Consider the following 20593-nt stretch of genomic DNA (forward strand, 5'->3'; position numbering starts at 1 on the left):
CATAATAGTCGAGATGAGAGGTGACGAAGGCATGAAGGAATGTGTCCATCAGCACAGGGGTCCAGCAAGTGCTGGATGCACGCGGGTGGAGGCGTTGCGACTGATCGTGTGTGTTCAGCGTTGAGAGAATGCTGCAGAGAGAGAGAGGGAGGAGGAGAGTCTTCCGGGTCAAGGGATGTTGATGTTGAAGCGAATATCTTTATTTTAGATGTTTTTATTATTATTATTGTTGTGATTAACTAAAAATAGGGCAGCTCAAGTGCAGATTTTTGCCGGGCCGTGCAACTTTGTGACTACGTCGATTGGAACGGACAGAAAGTTCAACCGTGTGAGGCACAATGTGCAATGCCATCTTAAAGACTGAGTTTGCGGAAGGGATAAGTCCACTGATGTGCAGCAGGGGAATGGTACAAATGCCACTACTTACAGTCCACTTGGACTGGCTCGTGGTTTTCTTTGCAGAAAGAGGCCCAGTGAGTATTGCAGCAGATACAAAAAATAAATTATAACATAGAGTAAGCTCATTTGTCTCTATCTTGTAGTTAACATTCGAGTGTTTTGTTTTGCTTCTAATAAATATACTTTTTATGACTTCAGCTCCATGGGAACCCAGAAATGAAGCCGCGTGACTTCTCCGTACATTAATCATGAACTGTTGTGAAAGTCTGTACACAACACATACACAGCACTGTGGTGATAAGGCGTCATCATATCCACAACGGCTTTGCCGGTGACGGTCAAGTACACTTTACAACTGGAAAACTTTATATCGGGCTCAGTGCATATCATTATTGTGATAATTATACTGTAGATCCGCTTGTTTACTCGGTAAAACCTCATTGAGTCTCAATAATCTTTTTTTCAGGAGGGTCCTGCCAAGTTTTCACAGAATGGAGCGACGTTGTTGCTGCTACTGCTGCTGTGTGTAATCCCAATTGAGAAAATTCCAGGTATTTTTTTAGCAATGGGATGCACGGGTGAAAATTGGAGAACCTGGAAGATACCCACGGCGAACAGCGGGAGGGGGAGGGAGAACAAGCCTCACGCAGAAAGGTGCCCGGGTCCGGGAATTAAACCCAGGTCCTCCTTGCTGCGAGGCACACCCTGCCGCGCCGAAGCGACATTTTCAGCTGTGTAGAGTTCTCGTCGGGTGCCGCGTTCTCATGCCTCGTCAGTCATCGACGATTGTAAAAGGGCAGTTGCCCGAGTCATGGGAAAAGCAAGCCTCCTACCTTGTCGTGGTGAAGATCGTGTAAATCACCGGATTCTTCGCATCCCTGGTTTGCAGCAGGTACACGTCCTCTGCAATGAAACCACCCCGCCACAAATGCCTCAGTGAAACTTAGTAGTAGTGGTAGTAATAATAATAATAATAGAGCAGCACTTCCTGCACTCTATCGCGGCTACGGTGGTTTGCACACACCTGGGACTTGTTCGTCGAATGAATGCCGTGCGCATTACACTGCGCCACGAGTGTTGCCATCATAATGTTGATGATGGCTTGGAGGGAAACTTTATACCCAAGTGGCCCCTCGGGGCCTTACCCCCTTACATACGTCTGCGGCTCTATAGAGCGCCGATTCAGTTACAGGCGAGGATAGTTATTTGAGATACATTCTATTGAAAATGTGTTTCTTTAAAACTGCAGCGAATGTGAGAATTCACAGATGGATGAATAAGCGAGAACATTAAACGTGATGTCCCGACGGAGTAACTGTACGTTTTCATGGGAAAATTGCGATCACTTTTTTTTATTAAACTTTTAGCAATGTGCAGTATGTTCCAATTATGTTTTGCAAAGGGATGAGTAAAAATAAAACACTTTAAGTAGGTTGCAAAGATATATTGCGAATCAATAAACATGATTTTGATTTGCAACCCCCAAATACAAGTTTAAATACATTTTTGATTCTCCCATTTTTTTAATTAAAAAAAAACCTCATAATGTGGACTGGGAAATATGTTTAATTAAAAAGGTAAGGTTTTAAAATATGCCATGTGAGCCACAATCAATCAATGCAAGGGGCTAAATCCCAGAGTGGTGTAAAGATCACGATTGCGGGCTGAGTGGCTTTCTTTGTCTGACATGAAAAGAAATGCGGGGGTGGAAATTTAATTCCGAGCTATTTATGGGTTGTGCTTGGACCCCGTATGTTACGTTATATTTTTCCATCCAAAAAAATAATGTAAATAGATATTCAAGATATGAACAGTTACCAGATGGTAAGGGCAAAACCATTTTTCATTTTGCAAAAAAATCTAAATATTGGCGGAGGTGCTTTTAATTTAAAATTTCGATGACATGATAACTATCATGTGATAGTTTTACAAATTAAAACACGTACAGTGGTGAACGCACACGATTTTTTTTAAGTCCAAACATACGCAGCCTCTATCTGTCTGCGATTCTGGAATTGGAGCATATTTAACGTTGTATTTAAATGCCTCAAATTCTATTATAACTACGGAACTTGTAAAATAATAAATCACCGCAACTATCATTAGCAGTAAATTATATCGGAACTGGCCATAGGCCCCTCGATCCCCAACCGGCATTGTTGAAGTATGGTCAAGTATGATTGACATAGCAAGGGGTAGCTTTTCATCCAGCAGTGGATCGACAAGGGTCTTGTGGCATCCTTTACTGCGAAGTTTTGCTGGCTGAGCGGCCGAGGCGACTCCGCCACGCGGGTCGTGCCCACACGACGGGGAGGGTCGCGGGAGGTGGCGGCGGCTTGGCGGAGGCCGTCATCCAGCGGCGGAGAGACCCGCGGCTCATCGCTGACGACGAAACGCAAACGCTCTCGAAGGTGACCGCGAGGCAAGCGGCGAAACGCTTTGAACCCTCGCTTCGCCGCCAACTCACGCAGTTCGTCAAAATAGGTGTCGATGCCGTCAGGGCCCGGCACGGAGCACACCAGCCGCGCCTTGAGGAACGTCGTCCACTTGTTGATCAGGCTCTTCTGCCCTCCCACGTCGTTCTATGGACACAGGCGCACACACACAAAAAGGTCCCCCCCATATAGCTTATTAATAGACTGCCGGGGCAAGTGCTGTTAGCGAGTAGGGCACGAGGGGAGTGGGTGGCCAGCACCACGCCCGACCAACTTTGTCTCCCCAGTGGTGATGTTTTACACACCGCGCACCAGGCACTCATTTGAAGCTGAGTCGACCAAGGGGAGGCCCAGGACGGAGTACAGATAATCGTCACTGGTGTTGGCCGTGAGCAGGAATCGAACTCGAGTTGCCGGGTTTGTAACAAAGACATCACCTGACAAAAACGCTGCAAATCCTCATGTTGATCATTTTTGTCTTTAATTTCCAGGTAATAAAATAAACTTCCTTCCATCTCTACTTAAAAATAAAACATATTTTAGTCCATCATTGTAATGGTACGTGGACAAACAGGTGGGAGTTTGTTTCATTGCACACAATGCTCAGTTTACACAGCGCTCATCCAAGTCTGGGGCCACATCAAACACCAGTGGCGAGTGGTTGCTGTATCTGGACAACGCTCACAACAACGATCGGAGCGTCGGGCGGATAAAACACAACCAGTTGGCACAGTAGGGGCGCAGGTCAGTCATCTCAGTCAGTCGAACCGTGGTGCCTGGGTCTGTCCCGTGGCCTCCTGCCAGCGGGCGTTCGACACTACAAGTGGCCTTAAAGTGCACCTAGCCTGGTACAAGCGCCGTGGTGGCGTCACCGCCACCTAGTGGCGAATGGCGGTTGTTGTTGACCAGTGCTCGGGTTGGTGACCAGCAGAGGGCAGTGCAGGACTGTGCAGTACTTCAACACGGATTTGGCTTGCTTGACCAATATTGTCCATGAGTTTTTTTGTTGGGTTAGATAGCGTGCATGTAAATGTCGTTAAACCCACCAGCACCAGTCACAGCCAAGTCGTAAGGTTTGTCACGCCAACAAAGCGTGACAATTCGTTACGAGTTCAGGACACCGGTGTGTTGGAGACTACACTGTGCAGTACTCCTTTTGCTTACACATCTCCGTGGCCTCTGCCTTCACCATCACACACTGACCAGTGTGGTGAAGTATGGCCAAATTAATGGTACGGCTGACAGGACGCGGGGAGGCCTTCCTGCAGCAGTGGATTGACAAGGGGCTGTGTGCACGTGACACAATGTAGCTTTACAGGCTCACAGAGAAGGCACGGAACACAAAATCAGCGGTTAACGGAGTCGAGGGTACTCGCAGCGTTCCTCGGCGCTTTCTCTCCTCGCCCATTGCATCTCCCCCCCCCCCGCCCCGAGTTGTTTCTGATTTCACTTCTCATTCTACCTGATCCCGTCACTCCCCGCCAAGTCGTCTTCCGCAAAGTGGTGCCATCGCCACGGGCTGCTTCACGAGCAGCGTGGGTCTGCGAGGACTTACCCGGCACACCTGCCCGATGCGCGAGTACACCGCCTTGCCTGGGTGCTCCGACTCCATCGCCGTTTCGCGGAAAAAAAAGTAGACCTTGTCGTCGTCCTCATAGCCATTGCTCTCGGGAACTCTGTGCGCTGCGATGAACTTCGGCTCTGGGGGAAATCAAACAAACACATACATACATTTGCATTGGACGTCAGTTGAACACGTGCCCAGTGATATTCCATGATAGAGGGGGTTTTTTTGGGGGGGGGTTGGATCGCACGAATATAAATGTGTCGTTAAACCCGCCACCACTCGACGCGCCCAATCTTTAAAGGTTTGTCACGTAAAACAAAACGTGCCAATTGGTTACTCGTTCAGCACCAACCGGTTGTGCATTGGAGAATACAGCCACGACATTTACAATTCGAGTACAGTGACGTTTCGCCGGTAATTGCAAGCGGCCTCGTCAGGCGACAGCCCGAGTTGTGGAGAAATCCTCCTCCTGTTTGATCTAACGCTAGACCACAACAAGTGCATGCAGGGACGAACTCTGCGTACGAACGGCCGGCAAATCGCACGCCACACAGGAATCGCGTTATTTGCAAAATGGTAATAAAAAATGTGGCAATTACACAAGGACGGAAAAGTCCGAAATTGCAGCATCGCAATTGCGTGAACGTGCCACCCCTGGTGGAAGGGCCCTCCGCTAGAGCGGGGTTCTAGAAAACCACTCTCAAGAGGGTACTTGGCCTACTCTTCCATGCTGGCCAAACGTCTTGGAAAATGTGGCAGGAACCAACGCTCCTACCCCACCACACGTGACCTGCCGAGAGTGTAACTGTGGTATTATACAACGCAAACCAGTATTCACGTGTGATTATAATCTCGTCCATGAGAGCCGGATTATTCTGAATTATGTGGTGGGGGGAAAGAAGAAGAAGAATAAACCCAACAATGACATGACGACGTTTCATGCAATCATTTTGTAAACCGGCTAAGCTATCCACTCGCTACGCTGAGGGACCCCCAAGTCGACCACGGATGGCTGACCAGAGCTGAAACCACGATCTCAGCGGCGACAGCTCGGTTCTAGCCCCCCCATCAAGGCACTCGTCCACCTCGAAGTCCACTGCAGGGGTGACACTCGTGTAGAGACAGAGGGGTGACACTCGTGTAGAGGCAGAGGGGTGACACTCGTGTAGAGGCAGAGGGGTGACTCTCGTGTAGAGAGAGAGGGGTGACTCTCGTGTAGAGGCAGAGGGGTGACACTCGTGTAGAGACAGAGGGGTGACTCTCGTGTAGAGGCAGAGGGGTGACACTCGTGTAGAGGCAGAGAGGTGACACTCGTGTAGAGACAGAGGGGTGACACTCGTGTAGAGGCAGAGGGGTGACTCTCGTGTAGAGAGAGAGGGGTGACTCTCGTGTAGAGAGAGAGGGGTGACACTCGTGTAGAGACAGAGGGGTGACACTCGTGTAGAGGCAGAGGGGTGACACTCGTGTAGAGACAGAGGGGTGACACTCGTGTAGAGGCAGAGGGGTGACTCTCGTGTAGAGGCAGAGGGGTGACTATCGTGTAGAGACAGAGGGGTGACACTCGTGTAGAGGCAGAGGGGTGACACTCGTGTAGATGCAGAGGGGTGACTCTCGTGTAGAGGCAGAGGGGTGACACTCGTGTAGAGAGAGAGAGGTGACTCTCGTGTAGAGGCAGAGGGGTGACACGTGTAGAGAGAGAGAGGTGACTCTCGTGTAGAGAGAGAGGGGTGACACTCGTGTAGAGGCAGAGGGGTGACTCTCGTGTAGAGACAGAGGGGTGACTCTCGTGTAGAGGCAGAGGGGTGACACTCGTGTAGAGGCAGAGGGGTGACACGTGTAGAGGCAGAGGGGTGACACTAGGGGTGACTCTCGTGTAGAGACAGAGGGGTGACACGTGTAGAGAGAGAGAGAGGGGTGACACTCGTGTAGAGGCAGAGGGGTGACACTCGTGTAGAGAGAGAGGGGTGACACTCGTGTAGAGAGAGAGGGGTGACACTCGTGTAGAGAGAGAGGGGTGACACTCGTGTAGAGGCAGAGGGGTGACACTCGTGTAGAGACAGAGGGGTGACACTCGTGTAGAGAGAGAGGGGTGACACTCGTGTAGAGAGAGAGGGGTGACACTCGTGTAGAGAGAGAGGGGTGACACTCGTGTAGAGGCAGAGGGGTGACACTCGTGTAGAGAGAGAGGGGTGACACTCGTGTAGAGACAGAGGGGTGACACTCGTGTAGAGAGAGAGGGGTGACACTCGTGTAGAGGCAGAGGGGTGACACTCGTGTAGAGAGAGAGGGGTGACACTCGTGTAGAGAGAGAGGGGTGACACTCGTGTAGAGGCAGAGGGGTGACACTCGTGTAGATGCAGAGGGGTGACACTCGTGTAGAGACAGAGGGGTGACACTCGTGTAGAGACAGAGGGGTGACACTCGTGTAGAGGCAGAGGGGTGACACTCGTGTAGAGAGAGAGGGGTGACACTCGTGTAGAGGCAGAGGGGTGACTCTCGTGTAGAGGCAGAGGGGTGACTATCGTGTAGAGGCAGAGGGGTGACACTCGTGTAGAGGCAGAGGGGTGACTCTCGTGTAGAGGCAGAGGGGTGACTCTCGTGTAGAGGCAGAGGGGTGACACTCGTGTAGAGGCAGAGGGGTGACACTCGTGTAGATGCAGAGGGGTGACTCTCGTGTAGAGGCAGAGGGGTGACACTCGTGTAGAGAGAGAGAGGTGACTCTCGTGTAGAGGCAGAGGGGTGACACGTGTAGAGAGAGAGAGGTGACTCTCGTGTAGAGAGAGAGGGGTGACACTCGTGTAGAGGCAGAGGGGTGACTCTCGTGTAGAGACAGAGGGGTGACTCTCGTGTAGAGGCAGAGGGGTGACACTCGTGTAGAGGCAGAGGGGTGACACGTGTAGAGGCAGAGGGGTGACACTAGGGGTGACTCTCGTGTAGAGACAGAGGGGTGACACGTGTAGAGAGAGAGAGAGGGGTGACACTCGTGTAGAGGCGGAGGGGTGACACTCGTGTAGAGAGAGAGGGGTGACACTCGTGTAGAGAGAGAGGGGTGACACTCGTGTAGAGAGAGAGGGGTGACACTCGTGTAGAGGCAGAGGGGTGACACTCGTGTAGAGACAGAGGGGTGACACTCGTGTAGAGAGAGAGGGGTGACACTCGTGTAGAGAGAGAGGGGTGACACTCGTGTAGAGAGAGAGGGGTGACACTCGTGTAGAGGCAGAGGGGTGACACTCGTGTAGAGAGAGAGGGGTGACACTCGTGTAGAGACAGAGGGGTGACACTCGTGTAGAGAGAGAGGGGTGACACTCGTGTAGAGGCAGAGGGGTGACACTCGTGTAGAGAGAGAGGGGTGACACTCGTGTAGAGAGAGAGGGGTGACACTCGTGTAGAGGCAGAGGGGTGACACTCGTGTAGATGCAGAGGGGTGACACTCGTGTAGAGACAGAGGGGTGACACTCGTGTAGAGACAGAGGGGTGACACTCGTGTAGAGGCAGAGGGGTGACACTCGTGTAGAGAGAGAGAGGTGACTCTCGTGTAGAGGCAGAGGGGTGACACGTGTAGAGAGAGAGAGGTGACTCTCGTGTAGAGAGAGAGGGGTGACACTCGTGTAGAGGCAGAGGGGTGACTCTCGTGTAGAGACAGAGGGGTGACTCTCGTGTAGAGGCAGAGGGGTGACACTCGTGTAGAGGCAGAGGGGTGACACGTGTAGAGGCAGAGGGGTGACACTAGGGGTGACTCTCGTGTAGAGACAGAGGGGTGACACGTGTAGAGAGAGAGAGAGGGGTGACACTCGTGTAGAGGCGGAGGGGTGACACTCGTGTAGAGAGAGAGGGGTGACACTCGTGTAGAGAGAGAGGGGTGACACTCGTGTAGAGAGAGAGGGGTGACACTCGTGTAGAGGCAGAGGGGTGACACTCGTGTAGAGACAGAGGGGTGACACTCGTGTAGAGAGAGAGGGGTGACACTCGTGTAGAGAGAGAGGGGTGACACTCGTGTAGAGAGAGAGGGGTGACACTCGTGTAGAGGCAGAGGGGTGACACTCGTGTAGAGAGAGAGGGGTGACACTCGTGTAGAGACAGAGGGGTGACACTCGTGTAGAGAGAGAGGGGTGACACTCGTGTAGAGGCAGAGGGGTGACACTCGTGTAGAGAGAGAGGGGTGACACTCGTGTAGAGAGAGAGGGGTGACACTCGTGTAGAGGCAGAGGGGTGACACTCGTGTAGATGCAGAGGGGTGACACTCGTGTAGAGACAGAGGGGTGACACTCGTGTAGAGACAGAGGGGTGACACTCGTGTAGAGGCAGAGGGGTGACACTCGTGTAGAGAGAGAGGGGTGACACTCGTGTAGAGGCAGAGGGGTGACTCTCGTGTAGAGGCAGAGGGGTGACTATCGTGTAGAGGCAGAGGGGTGACACTCGTGTAGAGGCAGAGGGGTGACTCTCGTGTAGAGGCAGAGGGGTGACTCTCGTGTAGAGGCAGAGGGGTGACACTCGTGTAGAGGCAGAGGGGTGACACTCGTGTAGATGCAGAGGGGTGACACTCGTGTAGAGACAGAGGGGTGACACTCGTGTAGAGACAGAGGGGTGACTCTCGTGTAGAGGCAGAGGGGTGACACTCGTGTAGAGAGAGAGAGGTGACTCTCGTGTAGAGGCAGAGGGGTGACACGTGTAGAGAGAGAGAGGTGACTCTCGTGTAGAGAGAGAGGGGTGACACTCGTGTAGAGGCAGAGGGGTGACTCTCGTGTAGAGACAGAGGGGTGACTCTCGTGTAGAGGCAGAGGGGTGACACTCGTGTAGAGGCAGAGGGGTGACACGTGTAGAGGCAGAGGGGTGACACTAGGGGTGACTCTCGTGTAGAGACAGAGGGGTGACACGTGTAGAGAGAGAGAGGGGTGACACTCGTGTAGAGGCAGAGGGGTGACACGTGTAGAGAGAGAGGGGTGACTCGTGTAGAGGCAGAGGGGTGACACTCGTGTAGAGGCAGAGGGGTGACTCTCGTGTAGAGGCAGAGGGGTGACTCTCGCGTAGAGACAGAGGGGTGACACTCGTGTAGAGGCAGAGGGGTGACACTCGTGTAGAGGCAGAGGGGTGACACTCGTGTAGATGCAGAGGGGTGACTCTCGTGTAGAGGCAGAGGGGTGACACTCGTGTAGAGAGAGAGAGGTGACTCTCGTGTAGAGAGAGAGGGGTGACACTCGTGTAGAGGCAGAGGGGTGACTCTCGTGTAGAGACAGAGGGGTGACTCTCGTGTAGAGGCAGAGGGGTGACACTCGTGTAGAGGCAGAGGGGTGACACGTGTAGAGGCAGAGGGGTGACACTAGGGGTGACTCTCGTGTAGAGACAGAGGGGTGACACGTGTAGAGAGAGAGAGAGGGGTGACACTCGTGTAGAGGCAGAGGGGTGACACTCGTGTAGAGAGAGAGGGGTGACACTCGTGTAGAGGCAGAGGGGTGACTCTCGTGTAGAGGCAGAGGGGTGACTATCGTGTAGAGGCAGAGGGGTGACACTCGTGTAGAGGCAGAGGGGTAACTCTCGTGTAGAGGCAGAGGGGTGACTCTCGTGTAGAGGCAGAGGGGTGACACTCGTGTAGAGGCAGAGGGGTGACACTCGTGTAGATGCAGAGGGGTGACACTCGTGTAGAGACAGAGGGGTGACACTCGTGTAGAAACAGAGGGGTGACTCTCGTGTAGAGGCAGAGGGGTGACACTCGTGTAGAGAGAGAGAGGTGACTCTCGTGTAGAGGCAGAGGGGTGACACGTGTAGAGAGAGAGAGGTGACTCTCGTGTAGAGAGAGAGGGGTGACACTCGTGTAGAGGCAGAGGGGTGACTCTCGTGTAGAGACAGAGGGGTGACTCTCGTGTAGAGGCAGAGGGGTGACACTCGTGTAGAGGCAGAGGGGTGACACGTGTAGAGGCAGAGGGGTGACACTAGGGGTGACTCTCGTGTAGAGACAGAGGGGTGACACGTGTAGAGAGAGAGAGGGGTGACACTCGTGTAGAGGCAGAGGGGTGACACGTGTAGAGAGAGAGGGGTGACTCGTGTAGAGGCAGAGGGGTGACACTCGTGTAGAGGCAGAGGGGTGACTCTCGTGTAGAGGCAGAGGGGTGACTCTCGCGTAGAGACAGAGGGGTGACACTCGTGTAGAGGCAGAGGGGTGACACTCGTGTAGAGAGAGAGGGGTGACAACAAATAGTAACGGCTACGGCTATTTTAGTACACACGATCAACAGGAGGTACGAAAACAATGGGCGTGCGTAATGTACGTTGATTACCATATAAATAACCCAACGGCAATTGATACCCATCGCTCAAGAAGGGCTCACAAGTGATGCCATCTAATCCATCTAACGAAACAGGATAGTTTCTCTACAATTCTGGCTGTCGCCTGATGAAGCTAGTTGTAATTACTGGCGAAACGTCGTACTCAGATTGTGAATGTTGTGGCTTTGCTCTCCAACACACCGGTGTGCTGTACTAGTGACGAATTGGCCACGTTCTGTTTACATGACAAACCTTACTTCTCGGTTGTCGGGTGGTGGCGGGTTTAACGACACATTTATATATTAACGCGATCTAACCCAAAAAACCTGTATGAGGATTACAAAAAATATTCACACAAAACCCACTGTCATCTTTACTGCTCCGTGTAACGCTGGCAGATCTGTCGCAGCAAGGGACGTCGAGCGGACCTCTGCCGGCGCTTGTGCCATAGGGCCAGGATGCCAAACGTATCCAAGAGTCCGCGTGCGAGAAGTGGAATGCGTATGATTGCATTTACATTCAACTGAGACATGTTGCTCGTCGTGTTTTCAATATCCAGATGTAACCCATCATATATTACGTGCATCGGTAATGGAAGGATGAATATTTTCAAGTGAACCACTATTTGTTAGATATACTGACACGTGTTTGCTAGTTATTGTCTTGGGGTGTTTACGTGCAATTGTTCAGCCATGCAGGGAATACTACTCCTGGAAAGACTCCGTACTCTACTGGAATACATATATGCCACGTAATTTCCAGCCAACACAATGTACACGATATAATTTATGAAGTTCTGCTGCCGTTACTGAACGATGTAATGCTTTCCTCAGATAAGGGTATCGCACAAGCCACTTGTTCTTTCTAAGAACACCATCACCACAACAGTGACACACATCAGAGGAAAGGCATCGTGGAGCTGATAATGCGGACCATGACCCGAGTTCAGGACCCACTGTAAAATGAGATCAATAACTGACGCGTGACCGGTTCCCATGAGGGTGGGAGTGTGCTGGGGGCACAGCGGATGCGCGCCGGCCACCCACTCACCCACTCATCCTCCCCACCACTGACGGGCACAGGGTCTCGCCCCGGGAGTCGGCGATTGGCGCGATAACAACCCCGCCGCGGTGGTGGTGTGACCCCGAACGTCACAGCGTTATCTTGGGTCGGCTGTGACGAGGCTAATCCCTGCGCAGCCCTGAGAGGATGCACTGACGCTGGCCAACAGCGGAGGCTTTGCCTTTCACGTTTGCCCCCATCTATTCCCCTATGGCCGCGTCGCGTGCGGGGCATACACTTCTCCTCTGGCCCGATCTCTGCCGCGAGGAACTCTATTTCCCATATTGAGCGCCACGCATGCTCCCTCCTGCGCCCACGTCGGTCGACGAGCGTGCAGGAGCCGCCCCCTGGTCCTCTGAGAGAGTTTAGGAATTTGAGAGTGGCTTTCTGGTGCCTCACGTTGCTCTCCCTGCTCCTCCTGCCTGTCATGTTCACTCCGCATCACCACCTACCCTCGACATCCCACATCCTCTCGTCATAACTAAATCACAATCGAAGGGTAGTCGTCTTTAATTCTGCGACGCTTGTGTCCAGGTAAACAAAATATCTCGAAAAAAGTCGAGCTACGTAAACTGTACCGTTTAAATATTTAAGACCGCATTTATGAAGCACATGACCAAAACACAACATTTGATTGAATTTACATTTTTTTCTAAATCTTCAATGGCAGCTGGAATTAGTAGTTTTATCAATCAAGGCTATATATGATTAGAATACTCTGATAATATGGTCCACCACTTCCATAAAAATAGCATTCGGTTAAATTGCATGTACGTTCAATTCATTAATAAGGGTGTTAGCGTGGCTATGTGCAGATCTCAAGTTTAACAATGGCATTTGAACAGGATCTACGCAGGATTTGCAGGGTTTGACGCGGCACTAAATGACACACGACTGTATTACGTGTCTTTGACCCGGGTCAAGTATTAATATAGCTTGTAATGTTCCACACGACGAGATGTCCGTGCGTATTCCATGTCTTATTAGCTCCGATAAGTTATACATTTCATTGCAATGGAAGCTATTGTAATAGCTATTGCTACAAAACCACAAATTATCAGATTCGGATATATATTTCCAGAATAAGTGCACAGCCAAATTTAATTTGCTGGGGTTTTTTGTGCGGTCATTGGAAACTAAACTGAGACCATCAATATCTCTGCACTATTATTATTATTATGAATGCGCTTAGTTGCCCAGGGGTGTTTTTTTTCTTCCGCGGCATGTTGCGACGTTGCCACGCGAAATCTCAAATAAGTAATTTGCTGGTCGTTTTCCAGCACCAGTTCCAGTGCATCACCTCAGCTATGGGAGGGGGAACCAGAGAACCTGTAGGAAGAACAATGCGAAACAGTGGGAGAACATACAAACTTTCAGACGGAAATCAGCTCTAATCGAGAATCGAACCCAGGCGATTCTTCCTGCGAGCCACCCTGCCGCCCATGCAACACGAATCAGTCGAGGTTCTGTTAAGACGGCAGCTGTGTCCCAACTGGTATCATTGTGAGCATTCACCAGCAGCAGCAGCAGCGTGAACTGCAGCACCAGCAGGGCCAGCAGCACCAGCAGAATGAGCACCAACAGCAGCACCAGCAGAATGAGCAGGACCAGCAGCATGAACTGCTGCACTAGCAGCAGGACCAGCAGCACCAGCAGAATGAGCACCAACAGCAGCATCAGCAGAACCAGCAGCATGAACTGCTGCACTAGCAGCAGGACCAGCAGCACCAGCAGAATGAGCACCAACAGCAGCACCAGCAGAACGAGCAGGACCAGCAGGACCAGCAGCATGAACTGCTGCACCAGCAGCAGGACCAACAGAACCAGCACCAGCAGCACCCGCAGCACCAGCAGCAGGATCAACAGCATCAGCAGCCGCTGCCTTACCGCTCAGCCAGCGCGAGTCGTGCTGCTCCGTGCGAACGGGCATCCTGCGGCCCAGCGTGCGCACGATCGCGAAATCACGGCCCATGAAGTCCGAGGTGACACCGGCGTACAGCTCCTCTCCTGCAAGCGACGCGGAGGGAAGTTCGCCTTGGCAAATCGCTTGGCCAAATCACCGGCGTCGTCGGCGGTGCCTGAAGCGTTCTCCATTCTTTAATTCAAATGTGGATGACCGTCGGGTGCTTTGCATTCCGTTATTTTGTGAAGCGAGAATCGCGGCAGGAGACCGCGACGTCGGAATTCTGATGTGGGCACAGCCACGGGGAGTTTGTCGTACAGCACGCGGCGCGCTGTCAGCGTCGGCTCGTCAGTGGCGCGTAGGTGGGCTGCCCCACGTGAACCTGTGCGTTGACCTTTAACAAAAGCGCGTACTCGATTCGTTGCACTTACGATTCAAAAAATATATATTTTATCTGCAAATCATTACGTGTGTAGGAAATCAATTGCCGTTGAAAGTCACATATCCGCTGCGTCCGCGTGACGTTCCGACCGACGGGGCTGTGAATGTGAAACCGGCGCTTGCCGAAAAACGTACACTGAGACTTGTGGTGCGAAACAAAGTGCGGCGGTGAGACGCACGGCAGCAGCAGCAGCAGCCAGGTGCGAGCCGGGCAGCCGTGCCGGGCAGCTGTGCCGGGCAGCCGGGCAGCCGCGCCGGGCAGCCGGGCAGCCGCGCCGGGTAGCCACGGCGGGCAGCCGCGGCGGGTAGCCACGGCGGGCAGCCGCGGCGGGCAGCCACGGCGGGCAGCCGTGCCAGGCAGCCGGGCAGCCACGCCGGGTAGCCACGGCGGGCAGCCACGGCGGGCAGCCGTGCCAGGCAGCCGGGCAGCCGGGCAGCCGCGCCAGGTAGCCACGGCGGGCAGCCACGGCGGGCAGCCGTGCCAGGCAGCCGGGCAGCCGCGCCGGGTAGCCACGGCGGGCAGCCACGGGGGGCAGCCGTGCCGGGCAGCCGTGCCAGGCAGCCGTACAAGGCAACCGGGTAGCCACGGCGGGCAGCCACGGCGGGCAGCCACGGCGGGCAGCCGCGGCGGGCAGCCGCGCCGGGCAGCCACGGCGGGCAGCCGTGCCAGGCAGTCGTGCCGGGCAGCACACCCATCCGAATTTGACTTTGGTTTAACCAGGAATCACCAAATAGTTAGCTGCAATGTCGCGATTACTGTCACGTTCATGTCATGACGGGGGTTGTCGGGGAACACATTCAAGTCAACGTCCTGCTGCATGGACTGAGTAATTCAAATTAAGGTGAAAAAATATGCAATGAATCGCAAGTACTCACTTGCTGTTTGTGAAAATTACTCAAGAAACCCTTATTTTTGGAGCACAAGTTAATCAGTATACCCCTTCCTGCAATCATCAGAAGACAAATCCTGAAGCGATGACTGTTGGTTGGCCTCATGAGTTCCAATATTTAATATCCTGGATAGCAACTAAATTTCACTTACCTACAAGAGTAGAGGCGGTCAGCTGGTTGGGGTCATAGGGGCTTTTCCCTCGCCCACTCTCCAGGGAATGCCGCTCGAGGCTGAACTGCTGATCCTGCACGGAATACGGTGCAAGTGAAACACGGCATGGAACAACAACACGGCATGGAACATGGCATAAGTGGAACACGGCATGGAACAACAACACGGCATGGAACACGGCATAAGTGGAACACGGCATGGAACAACAACACGGCACAGAACACGGTAAAAGTGGAACAGGGCATGTAACAACAACACGACATGGAACACGGCATGGAACAACAACACGGCATGGAACAACAACACGGCATGGAACACGGCATGGAACAACAACACGGCACGGAACACGGTAAAAGTGGAACACGGCATGGAACAACAACACGACATGGAACACGGTACAATTGCTGGAACCCCCCAGGCCCAACGAGCTTCTCCGTTGTTGGTAATTAACCGACTGCTTTTTGGAGCATGGACACACATTGCCATCGTGGACTGGGAATCCACAGTGGACGTAGTGTGCAAAAAATATGCTTCATTTAATCACGACAAGGATATATACTGTATACTGAAAAGACTGTTTACTGAAAATAACACTGGACTGGTTTTTTGATTCATTCAGGTGTGGCCTGAGTGTCGGAACCCAGTGGTTACTCAGTCAGTACCCAGTGGTTACTCAGTCAGTACCCAGTGGTTACTCAGTCAGTACCCAGTGGTTATTCAGTCAGTACCCAGTGGTTACTCAGTCAGTACCCAGTGGTTACTCAGTCAGTACCCAGTGGTTACTCAGTCAGTACCCAGTGGTTACTCAGTCAGTACCCAGTGGTTACTCAGTCAGCACCCAGTGGTTACTCAGTCAGTACCCAGTGGTTACTCACTCAGTACCCAGTGGTGTGGGTTACCCAGTGGTTACTCAGTGCGTACCCAGTGGTTACTCAGTCAGTACCCAGTGGTTACCCAGTCAGTACCCAGTGGTTACTCAGTCAGTACCCAGTGGTTACTCAGTCAGTACCCAGTTGTTACTCAGTCAGTACCCAGTGGTTACTCAGTCAGTACCCAGTGGTTACTCAGTCAGTACCCAGTAGTTACTCAGTCAGCACCCAGTGGTTACTCAGTAAATACCCAGTGGTTACTCAGTCAGTACCCAGTGGTTACTCAGTCAGTACCCAGTGGTTACTCAGTCAGTACCCAGTGGTTACTCAGTCAGCACCCAGTGGTTACTCAGTCAATACCCACTGGTTACTCAGTCAGTACCCAGTGGTTACTCAGTCAGTAACCAGTGGTTACCCAGTCAGTACCCAGTGGTTACTCAGTCAGTACCCAGTTGTTACTCAGTCAGTACCCAGTTGTTACTCAGTGCGTACCCAGTGGTTACTCAGTCAGTACCCAGTGGTTACTCAGTCAGTACCCAGTGGTTACTCAGTCAGTACCCAGTGGTTACTCAGTGCGTACCCGGTGGTTACTCAGTGCGTACCCGGTGGTTACTCAGTGCGTACCCGGTGGTTACTCAGTGCGTACCCGGTGGTTACTCAGTGCGTACCCGGTGGTTACTCAGTGCGTACCCGGTGGTTACTCAGTGCGTACCCGGTGGTTACTCAGTGCGTACCCAGTGGTGTGGGTTACTCAGCGGGAACGCAGTACCCAGTGGGTGCCCAGTGGCGTGGGTACCCAGCGGGTCCCCAGTCAGTACCCAGTGGGTGCCCAGGGGTGTGGGTACCCAGCTGGAACACAGTCAGTACCCAGTGGGTCCCCAGTCAGTACCCAGTGGGTGCCCAGTGGTGTGGGTTACCCAGCGCGAACAGTCAGTACCCAGTGATCACCCAGTGGTTTTGGTGCCCAGTGCATATCCAGTCAGTACCCAGTGGGTTACCCAGCGGTTTGGGTACGCACTGGGTCCCGACAAGCAAGCAGGAGCCATCTGTGAACACGGCCAACATCGAGCAGAAAAGTCTTTGAAATCGTTTCGTACAGTGCTTTGGCTCGTTACGGTTAAGAGGAATGGGCAAGGTAAAGGGGGCTTGATTAATCGCAGAAGACACAGGCCCAAGCAATTAAAGCCAGTCAATTTGTAACCAGGCCAGGGAAATCGGGGGGTGGGGGCGATGCAATTAGACTGCTTGGGGACAAAGCCGTCTAATTGGGTTAGGGAGGTGAGGTGGAGACAATGGGAGGGGAACGTGGCATGAAGGGCAAATAGGTTGGGTGAGGTGGCGTGCGTGTTGGGTAGGCAGTCAAATTTAACAATACCGTGCGCATTGGGGGGTGAGCACGATGGGACGGGATGGGGGAGTTGCGGACATGGGTGAGTGAGGAAAGTGATGGTGGTGTGGGCAGATCAGGGAGGTAGCAAGTTCAGGTGATGGGTGCGTTAGGTAGGGAAGAACTGGCGGCTTAAATTCACCCTGTCCATAGGATGGGCTGCCCTCTTGGTTTAAAGTAAACTTGCCCTCGACCTTAAAGTACACTTTACCGCCATCAATGCGTTTGTTGTTATTCCCATGCGAACCCCCTGGTCGGTTTGCGCACAGGGATTCGGAGCTGTTCCCGGGTGGGCGACTGTCAGAGAAAGAGGCTGCTACTCAAGGTGGGTGTAACACCAGTGCCGGATTAAGCTAGTGCGGGGCCTGTAGCATATGTTATAAAGGGGCCCTAAATAAATAAATAAACATAAATATTAAACCATACATTTATAGCTTTCATAGTAAAGTAATTGCATGTTCTTATTTGCTATACAGCCAGATAATACGACAAATCTATATTCTTAAACACCTAGTCGTTAATAAAAGTTGAAGGCAGTTTAGTACTATAGTAATAGAGCAAGTGCAGAATCACTGAACCGGAATTGATAGCTTGAAAGCATTTAGCGCGGTGCCCTTTAAAGTGCGGGGCCCGCAGCGTGTGCAGCTACTTTTGCTACTTGGATGATCCGGCACTGCGTAATACAGTAATACAGCAGCAACGCCAGCGCCAGCAGCAGCAACAACGCCAGGATCAGCAGGAGCAGCAGACAGCAACTGGTTGAGAATCCCCTTGGGCTGGAGCTCGCTGGTCTCCGTTGGCTACGAGGTTTTTATCGCCCCAGATGTGGAGACTCGGTAACACGTAGGCACCGCTCATTGTGTCTTGCTATGGGACGAAGATGACATTGTGGTAAGGATATTTAAAGGTTTTTGGGTTGGTTGTTTTTTTGTACGTGTATGTGCATTGTGGTATTAAACGCTAAGTTAAACTGGTCTCTAAGCTGTCACTGATTAATATTCCCTTGGTTTGCAAACTCGCTGATGTTTTTTTTTTAACCAACCACTAATCCTTAAGAATCTAGAGAGTGTTTTGGCCTGACTCTACGAGCCTAAGGAATTAACACTGGACCTTACATTAACACTGGACCTTACATTAACACTGAGCCTTACATTAACACTGGACCTTACATTAACACTGAGCCTTACATTAACACTGGACCTTACATTAACACTGGACCTAACATTAACACTGGACCTAACATTAACACTGAACCTAACATTAACACTGGACCTAACATTAACACTGAACCTAACATTAACACTGAACCTAACATTAACACTGGACCTTACATTAACACTGGACCTTACATTAACACTGGACCTAACATTAACACTGAACCTAACATTAACACTGAACCTAACATTAACACTGAGCCTTACATTAACACTGAACCTAACATTAACACTGGACCTTACATTAACACTGGACCTTACATTAACACTGGACCTTACATTAACACTGAGCCTTACATTAACACTGGACCTTACATTAATACTGGACCTTACATTAACACTGGACCTTACATTAACACTGGACCTTACATTAACACTTTTAACCTTACATTAACACTGGACCTTACATTAACACTGGACCTTACATTAACACTGAACCTAACATTAACACTGGACCTTACATTAACACTGGACCTTACATTAACACTGGACCTTACATTAACACTGGACCTAACATTAACACTGGACCTTACATTAACACTGGACCTTACATTAACACTGGACCTTACATTAACACTGGACCTTACATTAACACTGAACCTTACATTAACACTGGACCTTACATTAACACTGGACCTTACATTAACACTTGACCTTACATTAACAATGGATCTTACATTAACACTGAACCTTACAAAATCCCAAGAGTCTTAGTTGCTTTCAAAGAAGATGAGTCTTAGTTCTGAGTCGCGTGCCTTTAGCATTAACTCCATGAACATAAAACATTATCGTTCATTGCTAAGAATCAAAAGCCTAAATGTAACTATTTGCCTCGGGCATTAAGGCCAAATTATTTATTTTTATTGTATATTGTTCCTATTTTAGTACGACAGTAATTGTAGTTTCATAATTGGTATCTGTGTTAAAGGGGTTGCCATTTCACGTATCGGTCTTCACACGATATAGCAATTGGACGTGTTGGCGGTACACCGGTGCACGGTATTAAAAGAAAGCAAAACAATTTCCACAATATTTATTTTTGCGCGATTCGCAACCCCGGTGTGCATCAACATCGGTTCTCGTAGACCCTGAGTTTACTTGATTAAACTTGGAATGGAACTGACTCCCCCCCTCTTTCCCCCTTCCCTCCCCGACGAAAATGGATCTGACGCACGAACCGCATAACGCTACGGTCCTACACGTCCGCGCTGGTTGTCTGTCCGAGCCGCCTATCCCACTATGCACCACTCGCCTGTCGCGGAAGTTGTACACCACCCGTGGTTGGATCAATAAAAAAATAATTTACGGTAAAAAATCGGTTCTCGTGCTGGCGAAGCAGTCGGAAGACGAACGTTTACATGAACAGGCGGAACACGAAGCTCCACGGTCTGCTGCCGTACAGCAGCACCCAGCCATGGAGACGATTGGCTGCTCCGCGTTCCAAAGGCAAGATTTTACTCCTCGTGCCCTAGACTTGGTCGGACGGTTCCTCGATTAATTTATGGAAGTAAAAAAATGTCTTGGCGGACGTGGTGTCACCACCGCCACGTTCGAATGGGGAAAGCAGCTGCTGAATCTAAGGGCAACTTCTGATGGAAAGTCTGCAGCTCGCTCAAGGGTAACAGCGACATCGTCAGACTGAATTTCGATTTAAAGCTAAATTCTATGCTAATTCCTTTGTCAAGGGGTGCCTCAGCCATTTCAATGCTAAATTCTATGCTAATTCCTTTGTCAAGGCGCTTTGTTTCTTCTCACACAGCTTAAAGGTCGCGATCTGAGCGTGGCTTTTTCACTCCAGCACTGTCCTCCAGACAGTCTAGTCCCTTCACCTGATGAAGGCCGCTTGTGTTGTGGCCGAAACGTCGTGACAATATTATTGTGTTATTTTATTTTATCAATTTATTATTTTATTCTCATTCTACGTGACTTTTCCCGAAAGAACCAAAGAAGATCGTCAGACTGCTTTATGAAGACCGGTGTGTTATGCTGCAC

General features: G+C 51.3%; 1 protein-coding gene across 9 annotated transcripts in view; it reads right to left on the reverse strand.

The window, feature by feature from the left end:
* The window catches only part of LOC116947617 (semaphorin-3A-like), a 178111-nt gene that overhangs the window by 21153 nt on the left and 136365 nt on the right, over window positions 1-20593 (reverse strand). For all 9 annotated transcript variants that reach the window (XM_032963575.2, XM_076070754.1, XM_032963578.2 and 6 more), the window contains exons 6-10: window positions 15111-15204; window positions 13612-13731; window positions 4390-4535; window positions 2867-2981; window positions 1233-1302 (exon numbers count right to left, since the gene is read on the reverse strand). In XM_032963575.2, coding sequence (XP_032819466.2) covers window positions 1233-1302; window positions 2867-2981; window positions 4390-4535; window positions 13612-13731; window positions 15111-15204 — 545 coding nt within the window. The remainder of the gene's footprint in view (window positions 1-1232; window positions 1303-2866; window positions 2982-4389; window positions 4536-13611; window positions 13732-15110; window positions 15205-20593) is intronic.

Source organism: Petromyzon marinus, chromosome 30 (assembly GCF_048934315.1).
Source record: "Petromyzon marinus isolate PM22_M1 ecotype Great Lakes invasive population chromosome 30, UKy_Petmar_22M1.pri1.0, whole genome shotgun sequence".
Lineage (NCBI taxonomy): Eukaryota > Metazoa > Chordata > Hyperoartia > Petromyzontiformes > Petromyzontidae > Petromyzon > Petromyzon marinus.